The sequence below is a fragment of the Phasianus colchicus genome, chromosome 7 (genome assembly GCF_987193195.1).
Source record: "Phasianus colchicus chromosome 7, bPhaCol1.hap1.1, whole genome shotgun sequence".
Classification (NCBI taxonomy): Eukaryota; Metazoa; Chordata; class Aves; order Galliformes; family Phasianidae; genus Phasianus; species Phasianus colchicus.
The window spans coordinates 19,376,151-19,403,444 of NC_143442.1; the positions used below are offsets into that span (position 1 = coordinate 19,376,151).

General features: G+C 36.8%; 1 protein-coding gene across 6 annotated transcripts in view; it reads right to left on the reverse strand.

The window, feature by feature from the left end:
* SLC25A12 (solute carrier family 25 member 12) overlaps positions 1–27,294 on the reverse strand; it is a 49,662-nt gene that overhangs the window by 182 nt on the left and 22,186 nt on the right. For 4 of the 6 annotated variants that reach the window (XM_090144021.1, XM_090144020.1, XM_031599476.2 and 1 more), the window contains exons 7-18: positions 26,704–26,842; positions 25,330–25,423; positions 24,663–24,747; positions 20,909–20,993; positions 20,274–20,432; positions 17,053–17,105; positions 16,785–16,865; positions 8,613–8,753; positions 6,492–6,630; positions 4,127–4,285; positions 3,847–3,937; positions 2,848–3,464 (exon numbers count right to left, since the gene is read on the reverse strand). In XM_090144021.1, coding sequence (XP_090000147.1) covers positions 3,275–3,464; positions 3,847–3,937; positions 4,127–4,285; positions 6,492–6,630; positions 8,613–8,753; positions 16,785–16,865; positions 17,053–17,105; positions 20,274–20,432; positions 20,909–20,993; positions 24,663–24,747; positions 25,330–25,423; positions 26,704–26,842 — 1,416 coding nt within the window. In that variant the 3' untranslated portion in view covers positions 2,848–3,274. Of the gene's footprint in view, positions 1–398; positions 1,167–2,656; positions 2,788–2,847; positions 3,465–3,846; positions 3,938–4,126; positions 4,286–6,491; positions 6,631–8,612; positions 8,754–16,784; positions 16,866–17,052; positions 17,106–20,273; positions 20,433–20,908; positions 20,994–24,662; positions 24,748–25,329; positions 25,424–26,703; positions 26,843–27,294 lie in introns of those variants that run through there. The other 2 variants (XR_004167786.2, XR_004167787.2) reach the window with 2 other exon arrangements.

Below are 27,294 nucleotides of genomic sequence, written 5' to 3' on the forward strand. Positions count from 1 at the left end.
TCCCATATGAAGATAAAGAAAAATTTTCCTGCTGCTTTTTAACATCTCTTTTGAATCAAAAACCTCTCAACAGCTTGGAAATGGAATGTTACGACTTCTGTTGAAGGTTGTATTTTTTTAATAAACCTCTCCTTGGATATTATAAGCTTTCCCATCAAACATCTTTCTCCCCCTTTTATTTTTTTTAGCTTCAGGTAAACAAATGTTTGGGGATTTTTTTTGTTAGTAATTTAAGTATTCTGACTTGTACCAGCTGAGCACTAAACAAGTATTGATGCCTGTGACAGCTCAGGACTCTAAATAAAAATTAGAACAATTCAAGTTTAGTTTCTCTCATTCTTAATCTGCTACAAGCTATGATTTTTCAAAAGAGATGGTATTTTATGCTCACAAGTGGGATACAGGTTTATTTTCCAGCTTACTCAGAAACTTATTCTTGTTTGCACAGTTTTTCTTAGGTTTTGGAGTGTGTCTGTTTCAGTTCCATTACGAGCAGTTCATAGAGATACTGACAGCAGTAGCAGCAGTTCTGTCTTGGAGAGGTTCCCTTCTTCTGTGGGTTTGAAAGGGAGATGGCTGTAGGCTTCCCCCAGTGTTGGCTTGTCAGAAGTCTACCCTCTATTTCCAGTACAGAGTCATGCTGTTCAGTTTGAAATTTGCCTTGTATCTTTTTTTCAGTATTACAACAGCAGCTGTTTGGTTGAGAAATACATGAACTACATGAAGAACAGGCTCATCATGTGGTGATTTGTACCCCTAGGCACAATAATAGTTAGAAACAAAAGGTTCTCCTCCTTCCCTCAATACTGTCACTTCTCCTTTAATAATGCTTCCTTCAGACTTGAAACGTGAATATAGATCATATGGATTTAGTTTTAAACAATTTTAACCTTTCTGTAACTTAGCAATATTGTTCTGTATTCCTGCTTGTGTTTTTCACTCAGAAAATGATTACATGCAGATCAAAGCAAATTTTAAAAACCCTCTTTGCAAAGTTAAGAGACCAACAGTGGTGGCAGTTACTGTAAGTGACCGTCCTGGGAGCAGCGCTGTACAGTTCTAGAGCTGTGAGTTCTCACATTGGAAAGCCTTCCAGGGCTGATCCAATCGGTCAACAAGCTGTGACTGAGATTAAATGCCAGTGGGTACTTGACATAACTGTATCTCTTTAGAAGAAAAAGAACAAAATATACAGATAAAGGAAAGAGTGTTCCTAGGAGGTCTTTATCTACAGAACTGCACAAGTAGGTAATTTTTTTAAACAGTAAAAATATCAAACAAACAATAGAGTTATATAATGTTGCAGTAGAGAAATCAACCACCTTATTCAGTGTATTGTAATGTCTAGCTCACTAAATATTATTCAGCATGGAAAAGATGCTTCATCTTCATTACAAGCTAGAACTGAAGTTCAGTTCTTAATAAGCTGCTTCTTCGCAAGCCAACTAAAACTCTTCATAGTGGCTATTGGCTGAGCAATAGTTGGTACCAGTGGGGCTCACTGTTTCTTCAGGATGTTTAAGCCTGAAAGAAACTATAAAATTGTAAAACTAAAGACTGGAGATGGTGATACTTAAACAAGAAAAGCTGGAAACTCACCTACCTTCTCCCCGCCTCTGTAGGTGGTGTAACTTCTTTTCCTTTAGGACTGTAGAAACCTACACAATTTCCTCTGACATTTTGGATTTAAAAATTACATTAGCAGGCATTTTTCTCTGTATCCTAAATTTAAAAATAAACCAGGAGAGTTCAAGGTTCTCCTTTCCTTTTACTTTGCATTCTGCCCAACTGGAATTTTTTCTCAGTCTAGAAAGTCAGTTCTGTTTATGAGAAGAGCTTTCTTGGGGTCTTTTTGTGATTTTTTTTTTGCCTTTATGTAACAAAATACAAATAACATATTGTCACTTAGTCTGTCAGTGGTAAAAACTACCTAGAAATATAGTGAATGCCTTCAGTTTCTGTTACAAAAGTTCTCCATTCTGGAGTTCTTTGTCCTCCTGCTGTGAATCTTTGTGCATTTGGACACTTGGGTAGATGGACTCCTGAGCGGAAGCTGAAGGAATTTTGTTAATAGGGACAGTTATGCATTTATTTATTTCACACACAGTGGTCGAAATCAGATACTAACTGCTGGGCAGGTGGGCTGATGTTTCTATTCTTTGTGCAATACTTCATTCTCCACTATCAGAAGCACAGCTGATGTCACTTTGCTTAAGAAGGACATCAGAATTAAGTAATATTCAACATTAATTTGTCAGACACTTAAAAGGTTGGTTTCCTAGATCATGCAGGAGATCATGTAGATCTGCCCAGACATGCATTTCAGCAGTGAGAATTGGCCACAGCTGTTCTTAGTTCACTGTACTATCCCCTGTAGTTTTGATCTTGAATGTGGTAGTACCAGAGCTATTGCACTACTTTAGTGCAATTTGCCACTCAAAGACAAATGCTCCAAATAATAAATCCTGTAAAAAAAAATCATGAGTCTTTTAATAACGGACAAATATTTCATATTTTAAATATGCTACCATAGAGGTAAGATCTATTACAGAATTAGTATTATCATGTGCTTTGGGAGAATTCTTTGTTGCAAAATAGTGCTGTAAAATAAAACACTGCATGTGCTCATCTAAGTACTGTGTTCTTTTATACTTACAAGCCAGCACCTCGCGTCTTAATACGTTTGCTGTAACTAGGTCAGAGTAAATGGCATTCCTGCAGAGGCTACATACTGCACCGTACGTTCATTAAAGGGCTGCATCTAATCCTTAACCTTTAGTCTGAAATCTGCAGAGAAGAAAAATCATATTGGACAACTTCTCTGTAGCCACGAAGAAGTGAACTGACTTAAATGGTTTTAAATATTTTATTGTCACGTGAGTCTTAACAAAAAGCCTTCCAAACATTCTGTACATTTCAAACTGCAATATCCATTATATAAATGTATGTGTAGAGATGCCATGATGTCTCTGTACAAAGATGTACAATATGTACAGTAACATTAAATGCAAGCTGTGCAAGGCAAAGCTTAGGCTTACACATTCATGCCACTGGTTAAAAACAAGGCATAGACCCAAAGCTTCAGTCAGTTTGTGTGCAACAACTAGTTCAGAAACAGGTAAATGTGTATATATCAATATTAGAAAGGAGTAATTTGATTTGCAATCTCAGTTCAGCAAGAACAACATGCAGCTGACTGGAAAAAAATACAGTACTATTCTTGTGGATTTCTAGCACTGCATCACTTCCAGAGGCTGAAATGTCTCTTTGGGATTCAGCTGCTACTTTTTAGTTGAGCTGAGACAGCGCCAGAAGGCCGAAACTTGGGAAGATACAAACCAAATTTATTTTCTATACCGGCAAATGTAGCTGTAGCAAGTCTGTATCCACCTATGTGTTCGGGGTTAACAGGAGGAAGATCTGAAATTCGAGTTTTTGGCGTAGGTTCTGATCCAGAAGGTTTGCTGTTTGAAGGAAGAAATGAAAAAAGCTTTTTCACTGTTTAAAAAAGATGGGGGTGGTTCACAGCACTGCTTAATGAGCAAATGAGACCAAGTTTTAACTTCCTAAGGCACAAGTAAGAAGGACAAAATATCTTGCTACACTATAAAGACAAATCTTATGGAATGTATTAAATATATATATTTTTAATCTCTTCACTTGCTTAGAAGTAGCATATAATTAAGCTCCACTCTGTTAATTACCAAAGGTTGAGGGGCTTGTTTGGTTCATACTACAACTGCTGCACAAAACCACCAAGTTTAAGTGGTACCATGCTTGAAAAAAGTAAGACTTCTGAACTTTGCAGATATTTATTGCAAGTTAAAAAGCAAATGTTTGACTTACTGGCCTCCAAAATCGACATAAAACCACCTCTGCAGAAGTTCGTATGTGACCAAAGTAACGCCAAACTGGGGCGAAGATCTGAACACACGAGCTGTTGAATATTGCAAGGTTACAGTGTTAAACAAAAGGAAGTTTCTCAGGAGAGAAGCTGAGCATTTTATAACAAAATGTTAAAGTTACATTGTTTGGAATCAGACCTTCTAAATACTGCTCTAGAACAGCAGCAGGTACTAATTTGGAGAAGTGGGGTCAGTCACGATATTCAATATGCATTTCTCACCTGCGGCTCCCTTCCAAAAAGCTGAAGGGCCTTCTTCCCTTAGAATCTTTCCAAAACAGTCAATAACTCCACTGTATGTTGTCTGACCGGCGCGAGCTGCCACTTGCAGTCTTGTCTTGATGACATCAGCAGGGGTTACCAAAGAAGCAGCAGGTACACCTTTTAGAAGAAAACCACATTTAATTTGCACAAAGATTCTTGTAAAAGCTGAAACTCTTCCAACTGAAATATACGATGGCAAACTTGAATATTTTTTGCAAGAATTGGACGTTACTAAAAATGCAAGTTCTTATACTTGAAGCTAATATAACTGTTGGTATTATCCTTCCATTTCTTCCAAGCTTAAAGGCTACAGCTGAGAGTAAAGAAAATAATAACAGTGAAATATTAACAGCGATTCTCTCAACATCCCATCAAGTAGATGAAGCATTTTTAAACTCACACATATGTTATATATGAAATCGGAAAGGAGGTCTATGACAAAACTCAGCTGTGCCACCTTACTTTATTTGCATAGTCTACAAAATATTTTGCAAATTATACAGACAATTCACCTGAGATCTTGAATCCGATTCATCCACATGTTAAAGGTGTTAGTAAGGAAACTACTACTTGAAATACTGATTCTAAAGAATTATTTCTTTACTGCTGTTTGGGTTGTTTTGTAGGAGAACAGGTGCTGCTTGCTTCAATTAGGCAAGCCATGAAAAGACGGGACAAGGAAAGTGCTTTACAAGCCTGCTTTGTACCAGCAGCATGATGTTAGCCAACTTCAATGGAAGAGCATATCTCCACTTCCAAGGCACCACTCTCAGCTTTCTAGTCAAAGGAAAGGAGACAGTTTTCAGAAATGTACTCCACAGTAAAAACCTGTGTTATTTAAGGCATTTCTGAATACTTCTGAATATTGTAAAAATTTCATCCTCATAAAAGAGCAACAGTCTTCTGACTTATTTGGAATTCTGAAATTAATTTTGATTTTGTTGAACTTTCACTGTTGGTTAATATTGAAATAAAGGTGTAATAAGTCACTAATTTTTATAGGGGATCGTACACTCACAAGTGTGACTAATAATTCAGAAAATGTTAAAGTGAGTGGGAACAATGTAGTTAAGCCAACCATACATAGATTTTCCCTTGCAAGCTGGTATGTTCAGAGTGTGCTCTTCCCTGCTGCGCATGCATAAAAGGAATAGATGAAGCAATTAGGAGTTTGAAATGTGCATTTGGAAAGGCAGATTCCTGTACAAGGTATAGAAACCAGGCCTATAAGATTTAAACACATTTTTAATAGAGTTCATTACTTAGTATCTGACTGACCCAGAAACACCAACTGAGCAAGGAGAAGCTGTGAAGTTCACAATCTAAAACTAGAAGATGAGTATCGTGAGAAAGAATTTGATAATATTTGTATGTACTTCTGTGAGTGCAGCAAGACAGACAGTCCTGCATTATGTGAGAGTAATCTGGGCTATAGCTCTGTTACTGGTTTCCCAGCTAGTCTCTCTCTTCCCTCTGACACCAGAAAAGACCCAACTGACAAAGAGCAGGTGTAGCCAAGCTCTGCACCAAGTCACTGTGGGACTCACATACATGCATACAGCTAATCCTCACAGCTGCAACCAGTAACAAAGGCCCGTCCCACCCAAGGGGGTTTCAAAACTACAGGGATGGGTTGCAGGCAGGGATGGGTTGCAGTTGGACTTGGTGACCTTAGAGGTCTTTTCCAACCTTAATGATTCCTACGGTTCTGCGGTTTCCACTCTGGTGATTTGAACAGGACCTGCCCTTCTGATCCTCTCAAATAACCATCGCTACAAATCCTATATCCAGTATTTTACAATGTGTGCCAATTAGCAAAAACAACTTACCGATCACCATCACTTATTCTATATATATTGAACATTGTTGAGAAGCCTTTAAAATACTTTACATTTCACAGTATGATTCTTCAGCCTCAGCTTCTTTACGAACTAATGCCCTGTTTCTGGCAATTGCCTTGAACTAAGTTTCCTCTCAGTTATTCAGGAATCCAAACCAAGTAAGTCATTTTCTTCTTAGCTCTTATGGTATCTCATTTTATGTTCATCAAAGATTCAAATTAGCCTTCAACTCAGAGAGCACAGTAACAAGTAAAACCCCATTGAGACAGACAGATCAAATTTGACTACAAGTTGCTGAGCTGCATTACACTGTTTATCCACATTATGCAAATGTAATTAGCTCTCATCAAAATTACATCGCCTCCCACTAAGGATAACAGTGATCAAATTTAGATTAAATCAGACACAATAGTACCATACCTTCCTTTATATGGGGCTACCGAATGAATATTAAATATTACTTACTAAAGGAAAAAAATTACCTGCAATGGCTCCAGCTGCAAGGAGATTAAGCCCTCCCACATGGCCATGTTCATCAGCGAGCATCAGTTTGCTATGAGCATAAACAGGAAAGTAGATTGCAGAAAAGGGAATGTCTCTGAGGAAACATGCTTTGGCACCCTGTCATGCAGAAAAGAGATGTAATAAAAATAAATTTTGTAAATAAGGTTAAAATTGATATCCAGAGCCCAGGAAGCATCAGCTCTCTTGATCTACACCAGGTAAACAACACAGAAAATAAACTAATTCCGGAAACAGAAGATGTAGAATTGAACTCAAAAAACTAAAGCAGGCTTCTAGAGTAAGGATGATTCAAGGTTCACATAGAAGTTTATTAAGCACTATGCAAAAATAATTCTGACATCAGAACCTAAGATAAGTATCTTTTATATTTGATGTGTCCCAACATGACAAAGAAAGCAACAAAGGTCCGTCCTGATGTCTTTCTCACAGTGACCCACAATCACAGAATCAGTGAGACAAGTCCTTGCATGCCATTCTTTCCATCAGACTCAAAATCATCATTAAAATAACATTTAGGTTTGTAACACCTCATACTGCTCTGCACAGATGATCACACAGCTGAGTAAAGAAGCTGCACCAAAAAGGGAAACCACTGCAAAATGGGAGGATTTCAGTCAGGAGAAGATACAGGGAAGAAAAACTACAGGCCATGATAACACTCTAAGAAGCAGCTCCTGGCAAAAACCTGGCATGAAACAATGCCTTAAAAGAAGTTTGTATGCTGTAAAAACAGTGGAATGCTCCTAACAAAACATACTTAAAGATGTTTCTTTTAGTAACTCCAGTCATCAGTCTTTTACTAACTGAAAAATAACGCCTTCAGTGCAAAGCTCAAACAACCAACAAAATGTCAAAAAATCTCATCCACATACCCTGAAAGCATGCATGTTACAAAAATAACATCCTTTCCAAAGGAGAAACCTGGTACCCTATACTCCAGGCAGCAGCCTCCACACAATGGGCCCAGCTGAGACCTGTCCCCCTCCACAGTGAGACGTAGTGGAACAGACAGCACCTGTTACAAACCATGTGTAGCTGAAGAGGACTCCAGGCACAGAGAATCTCGTGCCCTCAGTCATTTCCATGCAGATAGTTTATGCTCTTAAAATGTGTTTGTGCAGTTACTCACAAAAGATAATGCAATTCTAATTTCTGCAGAATTTTTAGTAAGCTCAGTTGTTGAATTACTGCGAAGAGAAATGGTAACTTTGTCCCATGTACCAAAACATCTGTGATCTTTGGGAAATGTAACGGTTGTTAATCTGATTTATTGAATTCCAAGCAAAAGCTGCAGCTCCAGAAATAAATTTGCACATTTCTATACTATTATTACAGGCCCATGACACATCAGGTACAGCAATGTTTTGTAAGTGCACAGATAATACAAGTGCTGAATTTCCGTATTACCCCTTGCGCTGGCAGAAGATTCAGCAAGAAATACTATTCCTTGTTTAAGAAAACTAATAGCTTCTGCTCCATTACATCTGATCTGTAATGATGGTAGTAAGTGTACCTGCAGGGAAGGAATCTGTTGACTGGCACTTTGCTGAAGTACAGTATAGTATAGGCTTTTTTTAAAGTGGAATTTGTTATTGACAAATCCCACCATTTAACTTCTTAAAAATCTGAATCCTACTAAACTACACCACTGTTTCGCTGCCATCAAATTATTAAGACAAAGAGAATATCCTGCTGCAAAGATAACAATAGAGATAACGGAGATTCAAAATAAATGTAAGAAAAACACACAAGAAAGGTAAAGAAACTTCTCACAAATCCCCACCAAATGAAATTATAAGTACTAGAAGCCAGCAGGTCTGCAATACAGGACTCCCTGTAGCTCGGTATAAAGCCCAGAGGACAGAATGGGGGAGTACTTTTATGTATCCCACTGCCATTAATATAGAAGTGGGTTTTTTTCAGTTTTCCATGGTGGGGCTGCCCTGCAGGAAGAAATTGGTTCTAAATTCAAAAGATTTCTTTGTTTTTAACACAGTCTTTGTTTCAACACTGTAAAAATTTAGCATAAAATGGGTTAGCAGAACTATAAAGAAACCACTCAGAGCAGAAACACATACCTTATAGAGACCAAGAAGGCCTAAATCTTTCATAACAGAGAGGGCACTGACTCTGGGTCCTGTAGTAATTTCTCCCGCTACCTGCAGCCGAATCTTTACAATCTCCAGTGGATTAGTGAAGATGACCTGGGAAGCTCCTGCCTGCAAACCCAAAGAAAAAGAAAGCAAATTACATTATTGGAGCACGTGGTGACATGCTGACTTTGCAAGGTGCAGAGTGCTTTCACCTCTCACTGCATTGCTCATATTCTCAGATAAAAACCCACGAGTGAGAGTTAATAAAGCACTTGTCTGGAGGTTAAAAGCTCACATCAGAAATCATGGTTTTGTACAGAATTCTGATTCACACAAATTCTTACATTCATATGTTTATATTCCACTGAAGTGGATTGATTTGGTTTGCCTCTGCAATTCTCCTTCACATCACTTTCTAAAAGTCACGAGACTGCACAAAAATTTATCAGCTACTGCACTAAACACTACCCTGCAACAATGATTAGACTTGCACTGCTAGGGCATCAAATGCTTACAAAGAAGACCTTATGTTTATTTAATAATAATCCATCACCAATGCGTAGACATGCTAATAGCATTTAGTGGTGATGCTGTTCAAAAAGTAAATTTGCATTCAACGGTGTAATTTTAAATAATTAGAAAAGGTGTTTGGAGTTTTGTTTAGTAGACCGTAATTCTCCTAATTGGAAACAAAATATAAAATTTAAATAGGAAGAGTAACATTTGAAATTATGATACTAGATACAAACAGGAGCCCTATCTTTCTCGGAGCTGAGCATGGCATTCCACATGCTGGAAATGTTCTGTTAGCAGGGCTGAAGGACTGCCTTGCTCCCTTCTTCCTAGCAAGGGAGTTGCAGAGCACCTTTAAATTCTGCACTTCAACCAACAACTTCCAGAGAAGTGCGTTTCAGTTTCCATCTGACAGTTTTATTTCAGGAGCACCTATTTAACATGACACAAACAGATTTCTCTTTGGTACACTGGAGGAAAATATTACACTTGAAATCTGGAGAAGTGTGTGGTTCAGCACAAAACGTCTGAATTTTACCAAACTTTCTTCTTCCCCTTCCTTCTGAACCATCTTTGTCCATTTAAAAACAGTTCTCTAAAATGCAGCCACCTGAATACAACCAACTTCAAAAAGCAGTTCTTCCCCAGTTTGAAAGCCCCTCGTAGTCTTGATCTACTCAGTCAACCCATCACATCTGACGGAAGAAAAAGATCTCAACATCTGTAATTAAAGCTTCTTTTTTCCACTCCTAGGTTGCCGAGGAAAGAAACTCTCTCTGTAAAACTGAGGGCGTGTGCAGAAAAAAAATAAAAAATAAAAAATAAAAATCATTGGTCAGTTCACTATCCCGCCTCCTGGTGTTCCCTAATCGATTCAGAACTAATCAACACTAATCCTTTCTGTTATGTCTCTGCTATAGCACATCTTCTGCACTGCAGCAACAAAGCAGAACTGAGGTTAGCCAGGGAGCACATCTTAGAAGCTGGAAACTTATTTTAGATTTGAGAAAAAGATCTCAATAGCTCTTACAGAGAACATGGAACACTGAGCACTCTGGTAGTGGCTGTGCAATGGGGGTCTCAAAATCTTCACTGATCAAGCGTACGATACCTCAGTACGGGCACTCAAAATCCTTCACCCAAAGAGTGGCAGATCAACCTCTGCTTTTGATTAACTATCTTTACTGCAACTGTCTGGAAGACCGTTGGGAATTCCCAGACTGGACAAACTGACCCCATCTTCTCTGTTTCCTGGACTTAATGCATAAACTTTTCTCAGTTCCCTGACAGCACTTACATCTAAAAACTGTTCTTCAAACCTTATTTACTTCCCATGTTACCTTTTCCTTTCCAGTCAGTACAGATCTATGCGTGTAAGAAGAAATGGCTGTCCCACTTGGAAAAGTTTCAATACAAATAGAACTTATATAATTCTCATCTGGCAAATTCTGTTAAACAATAACCAATGTTTTTTCCGCATTGCATTAAATAGAAAAGCAATTTCCACTGTTTGTAGTTTCCTTACATTCTTTTTTATACTCTGGATAAAACATAAATCTGAATACTCTTACTACATAATACAGTGCATCATAAAAGCTTATCTGCTACCTGCCTATTTAATATGCATTCTTCATTTACATACATGAAATTCAATTTTTTTATTATTTTTTATTTTTAATTTGTTGCAAATTAGCACATCCTGAAGAGCAGCCAAAATAAAACTCTTCCTATTTGCCTAACACCCACCAAAGAAACACAAATAGGCCAGTTGGTAAACATCTCTATTTTCTGCCCAGAATTCAATCTTCCTGCAATTAGCCTCCTCCTCCCCTACGTGCACAACTGCCTCCCTCTGCTGTTCTCAGCCCAGTTCTGATGCATGAAGGAACAGATAAGACTCTAAACAGAACTTTTTTCATATTTTAGTAGTAGTACTAAAGTGTTACCAATTTTATGCCGCTAACAGAGAATTATATATAACAATATTAGTAGTTAAATGACTTGATAAGCAGATGACTGAGTAAAATAAAACATAAAAAAAAGCCTAACTTATATTATCAGTAGAAAACCTCTTAGAAAGCTCTTTAATTGTTTTGAACATTGTGTATTCGGTGTTGACAAACTTCTTACATCCAGCTTTCTTAAAGAGCAGTAACCATCAATGCACACATTGAAACGCTGCCTATCAGCAATATAGGCTCCTGCCCAAGCCTCAGCCTTTCATATGGTTATGTCTGGAGCAAATTTTTCTGCACAGGAACAACTCAGTTCACATAGAGGTGTGCACCAAATTCAGTTTTGTGAACGAATGAGCTCCCTATCGCATCATACATACAGATAACATACAACGCAAGAAAAATCACTTTTTTATTGTGTGCTTTTTAAGAAGTGAATAGGAGGGCCTGTTAATTTTGTTTTGCTTTTAAGAAATCGTTTGTGTGTCTGATGAAGAATGAGGTGGAGGAAAGGCATTGCCTGGGTCCCCCAGCAGCACAGGAAGTGCCTCAGAAGGGGATGCAGAAGAGAAAGACACAAAGGCTCTCAAACCAAAAACAAACTGGCAGTGTGCAGAGTTGCAATACAGATCTCCGTGCTTCTGTGTAAATCATTGGCAATCACCATCATTCCTTCTTAAAGTACCTTATTTCAGCTGTCAGCTATGTTTTCTAAATACACGTGCAGACGTATACACACATTACGGTCCTTGAATTTCTTTCACAGAAGGTGCACTAAATCTAGATTTCTTCCTCAAGAAAATCTTCTTTCACTCTTAAATTACAACAGACACTTAAAAAAAGGTTGACAAATTTGTTTATGAATGGAGGTTATTCATACACATCAAAAATACCAGTAATAAAAGCTTCTACTTAACCTTAATGTCATGTAAAATAACTCTACAAGGAGCAAATAAAGGAACTAAATCTGACAGCAAAGGTTATGAGAGAAAAGATGTAGTTTGAGATCCCACAGCAAACGCCTCATGACATGCCAAAGGCTGAAGGAAATACACAAATGACCCTGCAACATGAGACCTCTTGCCCTTTCCAATTCCACCCAGAGGCATATGCTACAAAGGGGGAGAGGCCTATTTTGAGCCCTTCCTTCCTTCCTGAAACCACCACATCCTGGACCACAACCATACCCCATAGAAGCAACTAAAATAAGACGCTACTCAAAACAGTCTACTTCAAACACATCAAAACAACTTGCACTTCTTTTTCAAGGACAAACTTCCATAGCTCGTGCACCCACAGTAAGCTTATTGTCTCTTTTACTAAACAGTACATTTCTCCATAAGTTTAAATGTCTGCAACAGAAAGCAAAGCAGCAACATTTAATTCTTCTCCTAACTTTACCTGCCTAAAGCATATGAAAAGATGTACAGTATCTATCTTCAAGACTTTGAAGAGCAGTATCCTGACAAATTCTGGGACCTCTTTGTATACGTATAGGCAAACACACACACGCCTCCCACTCCTAATCACCAACAGATGCACAGCCTACACCTTCAAGAAGAGTTCTTAGACCCTTTCCTTCTGGCACCCCACATCCTGCAGCACAAATCAGAAACGTCTTTCACATGAAATGGAATTCATCCACTTGAAATGTTAAGCCCCACGCACACTCCATTGATGGAGACATCTATTTTTTCCAATGTAAATCATAGGAACTACAGCTCAAAATTACAGCATTTTCATCTACTGTGACAGTACTTACGAATCACTTACACAACATTAGATGTCAACTTATACGGCTCAGCCGAGGATGAACAGTTACCTTACAGCATCTATCCTAACACGGGTCATGCAGGTGAGTTTCTTTGAGTAGCACTATCCATATTAGGTATGAGTTTTCTGTTTCCCCAGCTCTTGCCAGGATACAGGAAAGCATCACCAAAGCCTAACTCAGTCTCCCTACTACCTAATGGTAGCTGAAAACTCCAGAGGCAGAAATGCTAATCATTAAATTACAATGAAGTTCAATTAATTACAGCAACAGTAGGGAAATAAATTGTTTTATCTGTACATGTGGAAGTGTGGATAGTGCTGCTACTGAAACAAACCAGAAAACTCTCAGGAAGGTAGGAAGATGGGATATCAGTTTCATCCATCAGTGACCAGAACCCTTTCCTTGACAGGTATGACCTGACTGATGTAACTGAGCTGCCCCACGCAGTTGTTTTGCAGATTTCCAATACAGCCACAACTTGAGAGCAGCTGGGAATATTTGGGCTTCGACAGAGCAGACCCTGCACTCCCCAATGGCATTTACATTGCCCAGAGGCTAGCAGGTACATTTCAAGAAACACTGGCTGACTGCGGGGGGTCCCTGCCCTGCAGTAAGGAAGGAAGACTGGCAGGCAGCTGACCGTAATCAACAGGCCACTGCTTGGGTGGACATATCTGGTAACAGCTATGAGATTTAAGATTTTCCCTTTTACTGAGGATAGGAGTTTATTCCAAAATCTTACTGCAGTTGAGAAAAAAAATAATATCTTCCTAATGCAGTTGCTGATTCTGTTGGTTGCCCCTTTGCAGGATGATACAGCCCTTCTTGAAGAGCTGAGGATGCTGAGTGCCATACACAGTTTGCCTGGAAGCACTATCATCCTAACATCGAAGGTTTTAGCTGTCCCCATTTGTGGCTCTTACAGGACTATAATACCATACACAGGCTTTGATACAGCACTGCCATACAGAGAGGAGAATTTGCTAGGTCTGCTGCACTACTTCTATTGCTGCTTCTGCCTCCTCACCACAATTTTGTTGATTCCAGACTGTGGACAGTGGTGCACACAATGTGCTTCTGCACTCCTTGCAAGAAGGTAGGTCTCCAATGGTGTGGAAGATTTCTGCTCATACAAAACACCTAAAAACAGCTTGCCCATCCATTACACATAGAAATGATGAAAAGGAACATTACTGCTGTTAATCAGGAGAAGAGTCAGTGCTAAACACAGACAAGTGAGGGTCAGGTAGTAAGAAGAACATCTCTGAGAGCTACACATAGGTATAATAATCTGTTTTTTCTGAGGTTATGATGAGGTGAAAAGCACTTTTTGAATGTATTCTTTTTATAATATGCTATCAGCCTAACAACATATCCCATCTTCCTACCTACTTGAGAGTTTGCTGATTTATTAACATTTGCCAAGACATTTTTAAAGAAGCCACAAGCTACCTAAATCCAGATGGAGGAAACAATTTTGAATCGATAAAAGCCAAACAGTGCCATGGTAACTCATAATCTTGGGCTAACAGAGAGAGAAGGAGTAGAATTGTGGAAAGATGAGGAAGAAAAATAATATTTCCAGAAGAGAAAGCTTGTCTGCCCCAGCACATAGAAAGGGATTAAGGTTGCTAGTGGCAGTTCCTTGGATGTAACTGTTGGTTATTTCATAATATTTTGTAAAAAAGCAGAACACAATGAATACAGTAAATGGAGAAGATCAACACTATTTCCAAGCAAGTCAACATGAAAAAAAGCTGTCAAACTGAGGATGAAAAAGACTGAGGGGAAAGAGAACAGAAACAATTATATTGCTACTATTTCAATTAATTAATCCTTTCAGACATTTAGAGTAAGCTTTACATGCTTGATAATAATGATTTTGGTATTTAGGAAGAAGTAAAATAGCTAAAATGACATTAAAAAAAATCAGTGGAAATAGAAAAGTCATCAGCTGGTAAGATTATTGGATAATCCAAACAAGGCTGCAAAGAAATTAAAACAACCCTGAGGTTGCTAAACCATGCCCAGCATCTGCTCTACAGAGGTCAACTTTATCTAAAATACTCCCAGCTGGAACAAAAAAAGTATTCCCATCTACTTTGAGTCTAGCAGAGGGCCACAAAGATTATAAAGGGCCTGGATCATCTCCCATATGAGAAAAGGCTGAGTAACCTAGGTGTGTTCAGCCTGGGGAAAAGACTGAGGGAGGGACCTGATCAATGTTAATAAATATCTAAAGGGAGGAGGGAGGCAAATAGATGAGGCCAGGCTCTTCTTGGTGATGCACAGTAATAGGACAAGGAGCAATGGCCTAAAATTTGAACATAGAAAGTTCCAAACAAACTGCAGAAGAATTTCTTTATGGTAAGGGTGATGGAGCACTGGAACAGGCTGCCCAGGGAGGATGGGGAGTCTCCACCTGTGGGCATATTCAAGATCTGTCTGGAAGCCTACCTGTGTGGCCTACTATAGGGCACCCGCTTTAGCAGGGGTTGGACTCAATCTCTTGAGTTCTCCTTCCCCTGAAATTCTGTGATAATTTTGGAAGATAAAACCAGCTACAACAATCAGCTAGTACAAAGGGTCGTGTCTGGACAGCTTATCTGAATCTAAAATTTCTCCCTGATTTTTGTATGTTCACTACAGTAAGACAATAAAAATGTATTTTGAAAAAGAAGTACCTATCAAAAAGCAGAAAAGCCTGTAAAATAGGTCATGTTTAATATTATAATTTCAATATAAAACAATGTGAGAATAGTAACTGAGTATGAGATGTTTGATTTAAACAGTGAATTTAACCATAACAGAGAGAAGAATACTAACAAATTGTATTCGCTTCTGTTATAAATGATCTGTATGTGCTTTCCAGAAGAAAGGTTAGTCTTTTGCTAGCTATACATCACAGCTGCTTTCTCACATTTCTCAGAAAATAAACTTTGTACACTGACAGGTGAAGACTCAAGCATGTACCAGGCTGCCAAATTCAATCAGGCAGAACTATAAGCAGCCTCCCCTTCAGGGCTGCTTCTTTGAATTAAAAGTTTGCAGAGGTCAACAACCTTTCTGCCCCAGGTTTGTTGTAAGCTGAGGAGGTTTTTTACCAGCTTGTCAGCCTACTCAACTGGAAGTTATTAGTGTTCCCTGCTACAAAAGAAAACTAACTAAAGCCTCAAACATTTTATAGGGTTAACAGCTTTTGGTGAATCTCACAAGTGAAATTAGCCAATGTACAAAAAAAAAAACCAAAAACCTATCATCAATACCAATTCCAATCATCTACAGCTTGCTTGGAGATCCACTGAATTAGAGTTCTCAATCTCAATAAAAACATTATTTGTTTTTATCTATATTTACACAACGGATGTAGTTAAGCATCTGCAGTAATGTAGCTACCTTTAAATGAAGTAACTTAAACTGAAAATTCACTCAAGCTTGTTATCTGAAAGATAAGACTACATCATTCAGTTTTCTCACATTTTCATAAATAAACAAGAGAATCAAACATGGCAAGTTAAAGAGTGTGTTTCTTTTTTTTTTCTTCTTCTTCCAGGAATCAAAATCATGATTTCTATAATCCATTCATGAGAACTAAACATCTCCCTCCAAACTAACCTTGAACATCATCCTAAGCAAAAGTAGATAATGTAGTCACACAGAAGCTTCTTCTGTGAATACAAACACCACAAACTGAAAGCTATGTAGTAGGCCAGAAGTTGTTAAAACACATAATTCCAAGAGAACTCAGAATTATGGAGCTTTCCCAAAGAGAAGTCCTTTTCCAGTTCTTGTAAATTGAAAAAAAAAGTTACATTCAAGTGAGCAAAGCACACACATAACTGTCATTCCAACTGTACTGCACATTACTGAGAATCAATTTTTCCTAGGAATGAACAGTACAGGATAGATACTTACACAGCCTCCAGCAAGGATCTCTGCAGGGAGTGGAATGGAACCATCTTTCTTAGTAAATTTGTCTCTGACAAAGTCATTAACCTAATGAAGATACAATATGTTACACACAATTTAAAGGTATCCTTCCTCCTTATTAACCTATATCAAGTACATCTGTAACCATATTTATTAGAGTGCTTGTAAGTGGTCATCTTTCACACATTTTAGGAAACAAGTCCTGTGTTTGTTAACAAACAAAAAGATGTCAGGAAAAAAAAAAGATACGTACAGTTAGCTTAATAGCCTTTTCTGGAGCAACACCTATCAGCTGTGGTAACAAGCCTATAGAAACAAAGACATCATAAGGCAACATTATCTTCCTAATAAAGAAACTAGTATTTTATAAGAGCTCTACAGAAATGTCTTTCTGCACATGGGATTTCCTTTGAACTGGGTGGCAGTTACCCCAGGAGGTAGATGGCATTTATGCATGTGTGGCTGCTAGAGCATTGGATATTCATACCTATAGGATTTTACAATAAGATTTCTGTTGAAAATGGTAATGAAAAGGGTGAATGTGGCCACATTCCACAACCAAGTCAAGTCTGATACAGTTGCTGTACAGAAAAAAAAAAAGTAAAAGACTGAATGTACCTCATCATATGTCTATTTACATAAGAATTAATTTGACTTTACTAGAGTTTTTTAGCCCCTTAATATGATTTTCCCATAAATCTTGAAATTAAAACAGGAGGTTAATTACGAGAGATACACACAACTATGATAAATTATGAACTAATCTCTACCACTAACCTGAGATTTCTCAAGGCTCCAGTCAACTAATGATGCAAAGGATTCTCATAACTCCTTTAAACTCTCTTACAATTAATTATTTTACTTTTTTTTTTTTTTAATCTTGCCAAGAGGAAGTATCAGTTGGCAGAAACCAATTTTGAAAGACTCTTCCTCCTGGAAACAGCTAGTACCAAAATGAACAGCCTTTTGTCAGAAGTACATGCACCTTTCATGGAGCTAATAGGTTTAAGAAAAAAAAAAACAAAAAAAAAAACAAAAAAAGAAAAATCAGTAGGTGGCAGTCTCAACTTCCTAACATAAAAGATCATAGCAGCATCTCTTATCTTTCAATTCATTTTCTCCATAGTAATCCTGGTATTACATATAAAATCATAAAACTTAAAGGGTTTATTTTTATTAGAAGTGCTCATTTCCATGCTTAGGGAATATAAATTTGTTAGAAATGCTTGTTAATTAACAAATAAAGAAATCCCATACTTATAATATCAAACATCAAATGACATCAACAAAAGTATGATGATGCAGCTTACCATTCTATCTTAAATAAAAATGATGGCTAAAATTCCTAAATGAATCTTCAAAATTCCCCAAAATACTAAAGTCTGTAAATTTTTCATAGTACTTCCCTAAAGTGAGCTCAGAGCAAAGGTACCGAAATAGAAAGTGCAGCATTTAATATATGCAGTGTAGTGTTTTCTTCCAACACAGTACCTTCTGTGTGATGTACTGACTTACTATGCAGAGGAAAGGTAGTTATTAAATATAAAAAAGGTTGACAATAACAAAAAGAGATACTGCCCTCCCAGCCTGAATCTCTGATCTACCACAAAAAGAAACCCAGCTCTGCAGTGCCTGCAGTTCGGGGGGGGGAGGGAGGAGGGAAAAAAAACTACCAGACAAAACACCTCAAGACAATTCCCCACACTCTGTCTCCTCCTTTATATGCAGCTAAACACCCTGGACACACACACTCTATTCTAGAGAACCTGGGATTCAGCACGGTCTAGCAAGAGAGCTTAGAAAATACTTCATAATTAGCTCAGAAGTTGGATGTCAGGTTTCATAAGCATCATAATTTTCCTGACCAAAAATTAGAAGTTTTTACTTTAAAATGTGAACTTTCCAATATCCATTCAAGTCGATGTTTTAAACTGAAGTGAAGAACTATATTGTATCATTCCATATTAGAATACGATTTAAGATAATCCCTCTTATATAAGATTCCAGTTACAGTTAACTCTGTAAACATTTCTGTTGTTTCTGTTTAATACTCATCTGCAGATAACCTGATACTACGAGTACATGCTGACTATTGAAGACAATGTTTTCAGAACAGCTACACAAACCCTTCATGCTAAACAATCTCAAAGACAATTACTAAACATATTTTTAAAAAGTTTAACAAGTTGACATTATACTCCCTCAACATGCACTTTTCCCCCCTCAAGTGTGAAGCACTGTTTTTAACTCATCTATGGAAAGCATTTGCCAAAACTTAGAAAACAAAAATAAAAAAGTCATTAGTTTTAGAAGTGGCTGTGCAAAATCATGTTAGGGTGAGGTGATGGGGAGAAAGAAAAGAGTACTATAGAAAAGAACTGCAGAAATCATGAAGTTTAAAATAGAGTCATAGATACAACTTCAAGGAGTATTTGTTTTAATGAAGATCTAGCAACAAAAAAGGGAAGAAATCTACTAGAAAAAACAATTTACTGAGATCACAGCTATTTCATTAACATTTTGACTGATGTATTCCTCTCTTTATCTGTCATTGCAAAATCCTGTACATTCACAGAAAACTACTTAGAGTCCATAGATTTTCACATGCAAAAACTTCTCAGATACTGCCCTTAACAAATAGCAGCAAGGACCAGTGTCCTCATGGGCAGAACACACTGTAATACAAAAAACAAGTCTGTGACCATGACATTAAAACAAAGTTTGAAAGAAAGTGCTGACTCTTATAAAAAATAAATTAATTAATTTAAAAAAATAGAGAATTCAACTAAATATAAATATCAGAAGACGTGTAGTGTACGTAGCCTTTAAGTAAGTTATCTTGTTGATACGATACAAATGCTTCCATAACCTTCTCCTAAGCTAAAAAAATAAGTAAGATAGCTTTCTATCTAACTGGTGCAACTGATAAGTTGCTTTGAATTCTTAACCTGCATTTTGGAACAAAGTGATACATAAATTGCAGGCTGCAATTTCTTGCTCACAGTAGTCCCAATACCTGCAGAGGCATGAGGAATAAGCAATCTGGCATCCAGTTTAACAAGTACCTTTCAGAATGACTATTTTCTCTCTTTTAATAAAAAATATTTGCTGTAAAACAGATATTTACTCTTCACAGGCTAAAATCCATTCCTCATGTTTGCCCCCAGCCAAATGTCAGAAACCTCAGTTTGTGAGATAATCTTGTCCACAACACTCACACCACAGAGATTAGGACTTTAAACAGATCTGTGTACCAAGAAGCCAAACAGTAACAACAACAGAAGGCCTCGTTTTTCCCAGCAATTATGATGAACAGTGCTCAAGGGAAGTTAAACATTCAACTCTATGAGACAGAAGCAAAAATGTAAATTAAATCAAGTTTCACAGTTTTCCAATAAGAGTAGTTCTTGAGGTATTGAAAAAATAAAAAAGGAGAAAATCCCCAAGCCGATTATATATATTTTATTCACTTACCTCTGTAAAGACCAAAAAAGCCTTCAAAACGCAAAACCTTTTTAAAGCAGTCAAAGCTGTTCTTATACATCAACTCTCCTACGACTGAGCCAGTGGAGCGCTGATTCTGCATACGAGTTTTCACCAGGTCTATGGGATACACTGCCGTAGCACCAACAGCTGTGAGAAAGCATTCGGAGCATTACTTCTGCAACTTCTCTGTTGGTGTAGTACATAAACATTATGGTGACTTTCTTCAACAGTAATTTAAACACACAAATATATACAAACTGGTAAGATTTCTGATATGTTGGAAGTAAGAAAGAACAGTAATGAAAATCTAAATAAAGTCTCCAGGAGAATGGATTTGTTATGTATTACATAGAACAAGGTATACAGAAAAGAAAACCAATCAGAAAAAGCAGCAGTAAGAACTATCAGTAAGCAAATGTGTTCCTCAAGTGAGTAGAGTTTCAGTTGCTCTTAAAAGGGTACTAGAATAGAACGGATAAAAGAAGAGAGAGTGGCACAACCAGAAGTGGCTGCACTCGCCAATGTTTCACCTGCATAACCAAGAAAGTGCACCTTAGATGGTCCCAAAGAGTCTGGTAAGAAAGACTACTAACGCAAGCCTGAAACCCAGACAAATTACTCACCTCCAGCAATTGAGCCCAAAGTGAACCTGTAGGCTGACTCAGCTATCTGGAGCCAGATAGGCCTGCCTAACTCCCCAAACGATTGCTGTGTGAGGAAGAACAGAAAAAAAAACATTTCAAAACCTTGCTGGGAGAACAAAGATGCTATAAATCTGCTTTTATGAAGTTAAAGGATTCTGATAAAAATTGGTGGTGTTACATTAAGGAGGAAAAAAGAAAATTTCTAAGTTTCAGGATGTCCACTGAATGAAACATATTTTTCAAATACTCCTTATATCCATATTCTTACATTCCTGGTATTTTTCTAGTATTGCAAATAAATAAATAAATAAATAAATAAATAAATAAATAAATAAAATCTTAAAAGCCAACAATCCATGGTCAAGATAAAGTAGATGGAAATATAAATTAACTTTGCTATTTCTCACTCTATTGCCTTCAAAATTCCAAGGAATGGAAACTCCTTATTAGTTTAAATATGATGATAGATGCTAAGATTATACATACACGTTACTACATTGCATAAACATGGCAATTACTACCTTCAAAACAAGCAAAAAATGTCAATTATTCCCCAGAATATTCCCCACAAAGCTTTTACAGGCAGTTGATGATTTGCAGACACAACGATGACCTCACTCACTTCAATCACATATATGATAATAAACATGTTAGGGTTTTAAATAAAAACCAAGTCTACACAAAATATTTGCAGAGATTCAAAATCAACTTATTAGATGTTTATTACACATAAGGTAATAAAGATAAGCTGATACACAAGATGTAAAGATTCATAAACTTGCACAGTAAAATATGCCAAGTTTACTTCCAAACTGAACTAAAGGTGTTAGAAAAGAATTTATACTATCTAGGTTATAGGTGACCAAAATACCAGAAGTTAAAATCCACACTAAAGCAGATACCAAAGCACATCTCTCAAAAGTAACCTCCTTTATTACTTACAGACAACCTGTATTATTTGCAGATGCACTTGTGAATGCGGAGCTGGGATTCACACAGACCTCAGAGCACTACAGAGCACTTTTCTCTGATACACATTATTAATTCTCTACAAAGAACATCACAAGGATGTCTCACTGCTAATATTTACATTGGGCTTACCATAGCTCTGAATCTACAGAAGGGCACAACATACCTCAGTGTAACCCTGCTTATGCTGGCATTACACTGAATGTGCAATGCCTTTATCATGTGATGTTACACAGTATGCACACAAGGAAGAACAAAGGCCTATGAGGTTAAGATGGGATTCTTGTTTGTAAAAAAGAAAAAAAACACAGTATTTGGTACAAATTTTCTACCAAAAAAAACAGGTATCATTTCCCTCCATAAGGCATTTTCTTCTCCAAAAATACATCTGAACAGAAAGAAATTCACAAGAAGTGTAAACTGTACATGTGGAACAGTTTAATTAAAAAAAAAAACAAACAAATAAGCATAGATCAAATGAACTGCCTTTACAAGCAAAGAGAGGCAGCAAATCTGAAGAGTTCAGTCACTATTCTGAAAACTTTAAGTTTTCCTGATTTTAATAAGAATCACAATAAAAAGCGGATAGTTACAAAAAAAAAAACAAGCCCCCCCCCCCGCAAAATACAGAAAGATCTTTTGATCCATTTAAATATTTAAATAAAAGACACATGCAATAACAACATACTGAAAGACTCTGAAACAGCACAGGTTCTTCATTCCACAGAGTTTTTGTTCTACATTATCACATTTGGTTCCTGTTAGCTTTTTTAAGGTTATTCCCTTTACTCAAAGCTCTGAGTTCTCACCAAAATCCAATCACTACATTCTAGTATAAATCCCAATGAATACATCAGTGGATGTTAAAAATCAAATTCTTTGTGAAGGAATTGTCACTTTTTATATTATTAAGTGTTCACAAAGTTTGTAGTTTACTTGTGTGTTCAGATGGATATGCAAATGAATGTAATTAATGCTATAGCTTTCAAATCATTAATATTTATAAACAGAAAGTTACTGTCTCTGTCATCCCTATAGGATACTCACTTGCAGGCTTTAAGAAAATCTTACACAACGAAAAAACTGACAATAAATTAAACATGGTTGAAAGCCAGCTACTTTCCATTTCCACTAAAGCCACAAAGACAGAGTAAGTTTACGTAAAAAATTAAAGTTTTCCTTTTGAAAGGATTTTAAAGCCATATAAATGCTATTAGAGAAGTGTTTTCATTTTCCAGGGACAGATGGACCTCACAGGAATTATATTATCTCTACCACAAACAAACCTTTTTCATTGTATCTATCAGTACTGTTAAATTAGGTAATAATAGGTTCACTTAGCATATGGTCCAGTAAAAGACGGTTCCTTACAAAAGAGAGAAAACAAAATTGCTTCCTTTTTACTGTGCTCTCTTAATACAGAATGTAGAATAGGGTTAAAGATGCACTATTACTCCAAGAGCATTAAAAGAGTATGTTCTAGTGATGAGCAAAGCTTTTTTCAGTGAGCTCATTTTGTAACAGTGTTAAGCTACAAAAGTAATTCTGAGGGGTAAAATAAAATAAGCTAAGTATTTTGTTTCATAATAAGCACTCAGCTTTCTGAGTAGACACAGAGAATATTGATTAAAACCAAAGATGACTGTTATGGATGCCATTATGAAACTTCAGCAAAAATACTTCTCATTAACCTGGACAAACATTGCATACACATTTCTGCATCAACTCATTCCACCATTCTTGCTTTAGGAATACACAGCATGGGTGGGGTTGGAAGGGACCTTGCAGTCCACCCAGTCCCCCCCCCTCCACTGCAGGCTGGTTGCCCCCACCCGCTCAGGCTGCCCATGGCTCCATCCAACCTGGCCTTGAGCACCTCCAGGGATGAGGCACCCACAGCTCCTCTGGGCAGCTGTGCCTCACTGCACTCTGAATAAAAAAGTTTCTCCTTACAGCTAGTCTTAATCTATCCTCTTTTGCCCCTTGTCCTATCACTGGACTAGGAAGACTAATAACATCAAGCAGGTTTTTGAGTGCTTATTTCACCTCATCTAATTCCCCAAGGACAGAGTAGCAACATCACAAATGGATCACACATTGTTTCAGACCAATTTGTTTGAGACACAACTGAATGACTAAATCCACCTAACACAAGAATAAACAGAGTAACATTCACATGTTGAGTATTTGCTATATTCCACTTAGGAGAATTTTTCAACCATAACAGTTGAACTAAGTTATAATTTTCCTATCATTGATACAGATCCTAGATATTCCAGTGGACACAATCACTTAAAAGGAACTTCATAGTAATGTGTAAAATAAGTGAAGTGGAAAAGAACAAACTTATTGTAACAACAGTGGACACTAGATATAGTTGCCTTTTAACTAGTTTCCAGTCACCCAAGAAAGGTTGTGGTCACAATCCAACACAAAAAAAGGAATAGCTTACCCGTTTCCAAGAATCAGGGCTTGTTGGAAATTCCAAAAGGAAGCAATCTCCAAGTAGAGATGCTTCTCTTTTGGCTGCCAACCCTTAAATGATGTTAGGGGGAGTAAATCCAGGGTTGCAGAGGTGAATTGCTTACTGAATACTATCCTAATTCTATCTTTATAGCAATACACATACAACATGAGCCATTTGTTAGGAATCTGTTTAAAGTTCTGTTTGTTTTTTGTTTTTTTTTTAACTTTCTATATGCATGCACACTTAAACAGTCACTTAATTTCAGCAATTTTGACTGTATATACCACTTTTACCTACCTGCCTCTGGAGTTCTGCCAAGTTGTAAGGTAATGCACCCTCAGCTAGTGGTGCTATTCTCTCGATATCTGCCAAAGTTAATCGCCTTAACACAAGGCAGAAGGAAGTAAATTAGTGTTAGTTAAAATATCAAACATATTCAATACAGTATTCCTAGCCACATCTCACAGAATACATCCTGAGTTTAAAAAAAAAAAAAATTTGTCATATTTAAATGCATGCCTAAGAGTTCTGCTATACTGCAATAAAGAATTCTTGGAGTTAGAAGGGGGACTGACAAGGGATCTCAGGTTATTCACAAGGGAGTTCTTGATTACTAGTAATAAAGGATGTAATTCACAACTTAAACCATTTATAGGTATCCCTCCCCAAGAGTTCACATGTTAACAACTATGGAAAACATCAGTAGAGTTAAGAATAATGGAGAATTATAGCCTTCTGGGATTATCATAATGTAATTTTGCTATTTTATATTTAAATCCACAATACAACAATCAATAATTGTGCTTGATATACAGAGTTCACTTAGAAAATATCTGCATACACCAGCCATTTTACAGTGAATAAACTATGATGAACAGAACACACAAATTTTAAAATTGAGTAGATTTTGCATAGAAAACAGCAATATGGTTGTAAAATAATAAAATTAATTATCATAAGTTACCCAGTAACACTGTATAAACCTGTAAGTTGGTAAAGAATATCTATTTCCAACGGTGTAACTTGTCCAAATCGTATTGCAGACTGGGTAAATTCCTCTGGATTTAAAAGGGAAGGAGAAATAAAGCAATTGTGTTATTTGTCAAATTTCATCTTTATGGACAACTCTAACAAATAACATAAATATCATAATATCATAAAAGAAAACTATCATCAAGAAGCAAAATCCATAATTCAGAAGGAAAGATAAATTTGGGAAGACATTTTGAAAGAGATCTTGGAAACATAGAGCAAATATGATTCAATACATTCTCACATCAGCAACATTAATAACATCACACACAAAATTTATGACTTTTTTTCTGAAGTTTTACAAAATGAACAGAATAACAGCCATTATCCATAGCTTTAAGGGCAACTAACTCATTTATCACTATCATGTCTGTGTTTCTTTTCTCTGTTAGCTCTCAGCACCCCCACAGTTACATGTTCATCTATCCAAATTACATTGCACATTCACTACACGATTGGCAAGTTACAATAAGCAAGTTCTAGCAATGACAATACAGTTGCTTTTATTCACTACACAAATCCAGGCAAGACGTGTCTATGCATTTATATCAAGGAAAAAAAAAAAACAGGTAATTTGTTAGCACTATTTGGAGGACAAGGACAGTTATTTCATGCTTTTCTTTAGGGATGTAAAGTATGCTGAGCATTTTAACATAAAACAAACATAAAAGAAAAAAAAGAAAAACTCTGCATGCTTTTTACCACACAGACTTGGCTGGTCCTGTCCATGCAGATAATAAAGTCAGAGATAAAATCTGTCATAAAATGTCTACAAAATAAATCCACTGATGCCTGCATCAAGACTGATACACGCCTACCTTTCAGTTGTACAGAGATTAGCTATGTCCTGTATGTCAACACAAACTACATAAAAACACTCAGGCCAGCAAAAAAAGTTACGAATTATTACCATTTTTCTAAAAAGGATTTAATTGCAGATAAAATGACTAGTGCTAAAGCAATATGGAAATTACTCATAATGGATTTTCAACATAACTCCTATCTTATTTCTTTGGCACCTCCTATCTCTAAGCAATAAAATACCTCTTTCAAGGAATGGTAAAATCCCCAATGAAGTATTATTTTGCAGATATCCATACAAACCAGAGTCCCAATGCTTCTTCTTAGTGAGCTACCTGAAAATCATTTCTAACCCACAAGGATGAAAATGACCCTTAAAATATTTCTACAGTAGTGCTAACGTTGCATACTATGCAGCCACTGACTTGTCTTATCCTGTATGCAACATCAGCTTACAAATTGGACAGACCTAAAATATTAATAAAAAGTAGGAAATATACTTTACCTTTTGTGACTTCAACATCTTTTCTTGTACCTGCTATATTACTGTATATCTTCCTAATGAGATCCATGTTATTCAAAAGGGCATTAAATGCATTGAAGTAGGAGAAGCTGACCTGACGTGAAGCAGTTCCACCAGCTACCTGTAAAAACCAAATGACACAGTTAAGTGCCTTAAGCCCCTTTTTTCCAATGTCTTATTACAAATTACAGAAACATTCATTTGGGCAAGTAAGGAAAGAATTAAAGATATCTTTCTACCTCTGTAATTTTAAGCTAGTTTTAATAGAAATACAACAGTAGAACCAATAGATGGCATATTTTTTGACATAAACTGTAATAAAGTTATCCTTTACCTCATAAACTTTACCTGCAGATCTTGCCAGTCACAACTGTAACCATTCTAACCCTACATGCTTATTTTCCAAACAACAAATTGAAAACAACGTAAGAGCACATAAAAAGACAAAACTGTAAGTAGTCTACACCCGTTCTGGTCTGTTCTATATGGAAATCTAAAAATCAGATGCTTTAGACCAAAATTGGTATTCTTTCTGTGTAAAATATAGTTTGCTCTGCTTTAGGCAAAAGCACA